This window comes from Quercus lobata, chromosome 6, assembly GCF_001633185.2.
Source record: "Quercus lobata isolate SW786 chromosome 6, ValleyOak3.0 Primary Assembly, whole genome shotgun sequence".
Taxonomy (NCBI): domain Eukaryota; kingdom Viridiplantae; phylum Streptophyta; class Magnoliopsida; order Fagales; family Fagaceae; genus Quercus; species Quercus lobata.
In genome coordinates this window covers 47,511,156-47,518,361 of record NC_044909.1, presented here as the reverse complement: position 1 = coordinate 47,518,361, position 7,206 = coordinate 47,511,156, and the positions used below count along the sequence as shown (strand labels likewise).

The window sequence follows — 7,206 nt, the reverse complement described above, 5'->3', positions numbered from 1 at the left end:
TCGCCAAATTTTAGGCATATTATCATTCAAATCTCCCAGCAAAACAGGAACCCCCCTCCTCAAAAGAGGGATAGGTGCATGCAGGAACATTGAAGCTACCAAAAGTGCCAGGAACATATACATCCAGCATTTATATCAAAAGGCTTAAAACAATAAAATACAGAAAACTTTAGAAGTAGCTTAAAAGAATAAGTTATATGCCAAGAGTATGGTAGCTTAGAGACATAACCGGTTCTCGTTTACTAGGAGAATCAACTTTCAAATTCCCCATCCCCCAACTATCAAATTATTAACAAAAATAAAAAAATAAAATAAAATAAAAAGAAGAAGAAGATGAAAGAAGAATAGTTAGACTAAGACCACTTACACTAAACTGGAATTGCAGTACTAGGTGACAGGACTAAGGTCATAGACTCATAGTAATAAACTTCAACCAAGTCTAATTTTGCGACTCCAAACCAACTGCCAACTGGGGGGGGGGGGTGGTGTGGTTAAAATACAAGCCCCCCAAAAAATGTCTAAGTGACAAACTTCAAGGCCAAAAAAACATATTTTAAAACTCCAATCTTCAAAGACATTTAATATATGCAATGAAGATCATTCACTGGCTATTAGAATTCATTCACACACATCAAGTTGATACTACTGGAGACTTTGGGACAATAGGAAAATAAAAGTAGAGCTAGTGTCCTAAAAATCTTCTCGAGTCTCTTTAAGCCATAAAACAAATAAAATGAGATACAAATCATCACAAGTACATGATGCTTATAATGACACATTTGATCAGCGCTATGCAGGTTACAGAAAATGTATGACATTCAAGCCCACCTCCCTCAAGGAGCACAATATTCCATTCCTTATGCCTCATCTATCTGCTCCTGCATGAAGCAGAAAGAGCGTTGGTTTAGAAAACTTTACAATTTTGAGTCCACCATAAAGTAATTTGTCAGGCTTTAAAAACTAGAATGATTGTATAAATTAAAATCCTGGTTTTACACCCAATATTGGCCAGATATAGTAACCATTCTAATTTGACTGGACAACAAAACTGGATCAGATCAATCTACCAGTCACACCTATTAAAAGCTTTGGATTTACGAAGCAAGGCACTAACACAACTGGCTGAAGGATGCCATTGGGTCAATAGATCCATAGACTATCATGAGGGTGAACATGCATTTATTAGTTCAACAGAGGACAAAATTGTGGCCATTGGGTGAAGGGGATAAATGAGAAAAAACATACATCCAAAAAGAAGTGGGAAAGAACATCAGCAGTAAATGAAGAGAGGAACTGATTGAGAACATTTATGAGTCTGACGACTAAAGCCTGAAGCTGTGTAATACCCATGGCTACTTAACTTCTATTTCAATTTCAGCACTTTTAGATTCAGAGTCATTTATTCAATCATTTATTTCTTTTTCTGGTATGTTTATGCATTGTAGCATTTAAAGCAATGGTCATCAAATTTTCCTAGCAGTTTCAACAACAAAAGGCTTTGAAGGATTAGGGCAGGTGGAATTCATCAGAGTTTTGTTCTCCACTTCTCCAAACTGCCTCATTGATTAACCTTCATAGGCCTTAAGGGACATGGATTAACCCAACTGAGCCACCATTCGCTCCGGCACATCCATGCTCAGAATGAATAGAAATTTTGGTACACGGCAACATACTAAATTAACATTACCAGAAAATAAAAGGATATCTCTAGACCACCAGGGATTGAAGCCATTCAGTTTTGTACTATATAGCACTTCTAGTAAACCCATTTTGTTTTTTCCATTACATTTAATAATTATATCACACCACCATCAGGATTTTTTTTCTTTTCTAGTCTTCAAGAGGGTATTCCAGTGATGCTCTGTAATTTTTCATCCTGTATCTCTTGCAGGCCTGATTGTGCTTCTAAATGCTAGGTAATAATGTTTAATGATTGTGCCTCAAAAAATAAAAGGTTTAATGATTTTGTTGCCCCAGAATGACCAAATGCTCCTCTAATTTCAAGTTGAACTTACCTGCATATCTGAAGTCCAAAGAGTGAGGTTGTCCCTCAGCAATTGCATGATGAGAGTGCTGTCCTTGTAGGACTCCTCACCCAATGTGTCCAGCTCAGCAATAGCTTCCTCGAATGCCTGTGGATAAATACAAGGTTTAAACATCCAAATCAGTAATATTTTATGTAAATTAAAACTGATTACCATTACTCAGCCTCTAGCAGAACATTCAACTTTATCATATACGCAAGTGGCCCAAGAAAAGGGGTGCTTTCATATCTACTATAGACCAAAATTTGTCCCATGTATTTATCATGCAGTTTTCATTCTTTCTTTCTTTTTTCTTTTTTCTTTTTTAACTTTTTGATTGTTTTATTTAATTTTATTGTATTTTTTTGGTTCCATGATTAGTTCCAAAGTTTCTTAGGCATCACACCTTGATTTAGTTCCCAAAAAATGAACTTCCATAAGCCTATCATTCAATCCCTAATATGCTAAATTTGCACCTTCAGTTGGTCACTCTTTCCAGTGCAACTGAGGGGCTCAATATCAACCTCAGCTTCTCTTCTAAAGAGTTTTTTTCCCAAATAACCAGTAGAGAAGTTCAAGAATACTTACACTAAATGCTGCCAAAAATCTGACACCCGTGACCGATCATTGCATTTACTGTTAGTCTGTCATATGTTCTTGCTTTGCTATTAACCAGGAAGTAAATAGAACACAGAGAAACCCCAAAACAAGAATAGATGACCTTTTTTTTCTTCTTCCTGAAATCAATCCTTCAATTTTCATTGGAATTAAACCAGTACAGGCCCCAGTTTACAAGTGATATAATGTGATCGTTCATAAGTTGTTAGATCTCCAACCTAAATGATATAGCCTTCATGCTTAAGTACCAAAAGATTATCTTAACCAATTTCTTACACCAGAACAACCTCAACACAATAGTACCAGCAATATCATGTGATCTTCCAATTTTTTTTTTTAAGTAATATAATTTTATCTTCCATAAGCTGTTTAATTCTCCAATTCCTTGATGATATAACCTTCTAACCCACATCCCAACAATATCGTGTGTGTGTATTAGAAGCCACATCCCTTCATTACCACATAACAACCATAACTTTCACCAAAAAATAATAAATAAATAAAACCCAACCAATTTCTTAATCACCGACCAACCTTAGCACAAATAGTACCAAGCTACATCCCTCCAGCAGATTGGTATGCTCGGAATGGAAATAATTTGCAGTGCCTAGTTTTAACAATTTGAGACGTGCATTGTGATTCGCATTAGGATTTAAACTCACTTAGGGTTTTCCTAGGACATATGGAACATTTCATGTGGTTGAAGTTATTCTCAGATTCAATATGAAACAATATTGATCCTACTTTATGCCCAAATTGAAAGGGGAAAAAACTTCCAAGAAAAAGAAAGATCCAATGGTATCCATGATGATGGCATCTTTCTGAATTCTACCAGTTCAGGCTTTTGGAATTGAAGACAATGTACTTGCAATGCAAGTGACCTGGATATGGACCCTATTGTTAGAACAGATTGATTGAACCAAATATGGATCCAAATTTACTTTGAAAACGTGGTCCAGATTTGAAGTCACATTAATCCAGTATAAATTCTATTCAAACATTGCATATTAGTTTTCCCTATATTATGTCATACTTAATTAAATTAGGCAACCTCGATATCACTCTTCAATTAATGCACGTAGCACCATGGTTAATTATTAAAATGTGCAAACACTGAAATGCAGCATGTACATGTATGAATTCACGGAGTCATACAAGAAACAGAAGATAAATACCAGGAGACAAATAGGGAAATAGACCAAGGCACAATCATGATAGTGAAGCAGAGTATAAAAAATCCATAAGTCTATTAATAGGATTTTCCACCTGAAAGATACTGAAAAACTTTGATGGTTCTTAAATCTTAATTCAACAGTTAGACATGCTCATGCCATAAGAAGATACAAAGAAATATATTCCTAACTTTTAGCAGTCATAGGAAAGGAGCAAACCTGTTTTGCCATGTTACATGCTTTCTCCGATGAATTGAGGATCTCGTAGTAAAAAACTGAGAAGTTAAGTGCCAGCCCCAGCCTTATAGGGTGTGTTGGAGCAAGATCAGTGAGTGCAATATCCTCCAAGCCAATAAATAATCACATAAGTACATAAATGAGGGCAGGCCTCAATGAAACTTCTTCAACTTGATAAACGAAGCGCAGATATAAATTTTAGTTTCCTAAAATCCAAATAAAATTTCCTTTTTGAGCAAAAATACGCAAAGTAAACACCCTATGGAACAACCAACAAGAGAGAGAGAGAGGAACACAAAATACCATTGCATCGGTGCAATTGTGCAAACATAAAACTCTAAATGACAAAGTAAATTCCAAAAAGAAATCAATCTGCGAAGTCAGTTGCTAATACTTTATAAAACATACATTAACTCTTAACATCTCTACCCAAGTGATAAGCGATATACGCCGCAACGTATTTCATTAATTAAATTCAGGATGGAACCCACTATTCAAGTGAGAAGAGATAGTACGCATTTATTAATGACATAATGTAAATTATAATCAATGTGTTTAATATTAACAAATGATATTTACAGTGGAGACATAGTTCCAACTCAAGCTTAATAACTAATGAATTTAATCAGTAGTTTGATGCTATTGCAAAAAGCTATAAGGACTACAATTTAATAATTTTATTTAATTATAATTCAACAATTAATGAATAAAATTTTAAAAATAAAAATAAAAAATAAAAAATAAAAATACCTGAGCCGCCTTGTAAGAGTGCATAGTGTCCTCGGCGGCGGCTTTCCTCTCATCGCCGACCTTGAACTCAGCCAAATAGCGGTGATAATCTCCTTTCATCTTCAGATAGAAGACCTTGGACTCGCCGGTGGAAGCAGAAGGCACCAGGTGCGACTCGAGCAGCCTGAGAATTCCGGCGCAGATCTCCGATAGCTCCGCCTCGACCTTGGAGCGGTACTGCTTGACGAGCGACACGTGCTCCTCGTTCTTGCGCCCTTCTTCTTTTTGCTCGATCGAAGACACGATGCGCCAAGCGGCTCTGAGCGAGCCGATCACGTTCTTGTACGCCACCGATAGGAGGTTCCGCTCCTCCACGGTGAGCTCCGACACCGGCGTCGATCCGGTGACCAGATTCTCCATGTACTGTACCATTTCTTCGTAGCGCTCGGCTTGCTCCGCCAGCTTCGCCAGGTACACGTACTGCTCTCTGCTCAGTGAGGAAGCCATTGGACTAAACACAGAAAAAAAGAGAGAGAGAGAGAAAGGAATTCAGTTTGAACAGCTTTGAGAGAGAGAAGGAATATAAGGTGGTTTTGGCTGGCCTTTTTGATTTTTGAGACTGTGACCGCTCAACGTACTTCCGCGAGTGAGATTAACGTGTCCTACTCGCTTTTTTGGAGGTTGTGATTTGGGAATCACAGCACTATACGAACCAAGCACGTGAAAGTTTAGAAATTATATAATACGGTTGTGTGAAGCACGTTATTTATCTCCTATTCCACTTGAAAACTTTCACATGTTTAAAATTATTAAATAAAAAAATAAACAATAATTAACTACTAACTCAGCAATTTTAAATAGGTAAGAAGTCATTTAGTAGAATGGTGGACTAATGACGTGGTTCACTGTGAAGGCAGCATAATTTCTCATGAAAGTTGAATTGAGGGTGCATTTAGATACCACTTATTTTGGTGAAACTAAAAACTTATTACTAAAAGTTCTGTAGATAAAGGTAACAATTAGTTGAAATAGTACAGTGGGCACATGAATAGTACCAAAAAGTACAGTCAGGTCTATAAATAATAGCAAAAATAAACTGAATAGTAAAATAATTTTAATTTGTAGTAATTGTTATCAAATGCACGCAAATCTAATTTTTCTTAGAAACTAGTGTAGTATAATTTCGTGGGAAGCTAGACTCAAGTGTAAAGCTCAAAAATTTTTAAATAATTAAAACTAAATTATTAAATAAATAGTAATGATAAATGTAAGGACGCGATTTTGTAACGAACCGTGACAGTATTGGGTTCGCACGTAAAAAAGGCCAAACAATATCATTTGTAGAGCGTGGGTTTGAAAGATTAGGCCTTGGTCACCAGGCGGTGGGTTTTTCGTGATATCCAGACATGGTTGAGTTGTCTTCGCCCCTGGAGTCTTTCTCCTGAAGGCGGGCTGGGAGGCTCTAGATTTTGGCCATTTTTCCCAACCCCTTCTATGAATTACTTTCTTTTCCTTTTATACTAGCCTGTGTTTTTTATCTTTCGTCTACGTGTAGGATTGACATTCCAAGACTGATACTTGTCCCATCAGCCCATACCCGAAGTGGTTGGAGGTGGTTGAAAAAGCTGGAGAGTATGGCTCTGTCAGGTGCAGAGTATTAAATGGCAGTAAGGGCAGCTTTCCCCGGTCGTTACACTTTCCAACATACCCTTTTCTATTGGCACAGATATTTTAGATATTTTCCCAAGTCGTTTCTATACCATTTTTGTCCTTTCTTCCGAGGAGACTTTGGACTGGCCGAGGACTAAATTATCCTCGACTGTATTCCAATGCTATTTTGTACTTGCATTACTGTGTCTGAGCCATAACCTTCCTCGGCTTGGGCCTTTGGGCCCCAACAGATAAATGGAGCTGGCCCAAAAATTGTTGGGCCCCACAATAGCCCTTCAAAACCCTACTGTCCGACCTCTTGGTTGGAGATGAGGGTTTTGGTAATACCTAACATTTATTATGGCTCGTTTAACTCAGCCTCTTTATTAATGTTGGCGTTTCTTTATCTGCCCAGGAAACGTACCGGTCTACGAGACATTCCTCTGAATTCATTCACAACGCATTCCTGCCATTTGGTTATCCAAAACGCGTCTTTAATAACTTACATTTACGAGACCATTTAATTTCGATGGTTGGTTGACGATGCGGGGAAGTGGAACGGGTACATTCTCGTTTACCAATTTTCTTGTAAATCTGGACGGATTAAATACCTTCTGTTCCACCCTTCGTATAAGAAGGGAGACAAGAGGATATTTCTCTAGTACAGAGACCCTTTTCAATCCCTCTGAAATCTGAAACCTTTAGCTTCCTCCAGAGTTTACTTTATTCACTAGTTGTATCCTAGCTCGTGATACACTCGAGATAAGAGCAAATAA

General features: G+C 37.3%; 1 protein-coding gene across 2 annotated transcripts; it reads right to left on the bottom strand.

Moving 5' to 3' along the window:
- Window positions 1–549: 549 nt before the first annotated feature.
- LOC115994424 (14-3-3-like protein GF14 kappa) lies at window positions 550–5,359 on the bottom strand. 2 transcript variants are annotated; one of them, XM_031118571.1, is made up of 4 exons: window positions 4,802–5,359; window positions 4,034–4,156; window positions 2,016–2,132; window positions 550–878 (listed from the first exon to the last, which is right to left on the bottom strand). In XM_031118571.1, exons 1-4 carry the CDS (start codon window positions 5,285–5,287, stop codon window positions 858–860), a joined length of 747 nt encoding a protein of 248 aa, XP_030974431.1. In that variant the 5' UTR covers window positions 5,288–5,359; the 3' UTR covers window positions 550–857. The 2 variants fall into 2 exon arrangements, with proteins under 2 accessions (XP_030974431.1, XP_030974432.1); XM_031118572.1 differs by having other exon boundaries at window positions 571–872; window positions 4,802–5,352.
- Window positions 5,360–7,206: the final 1,847 nt, after the last annotated feature.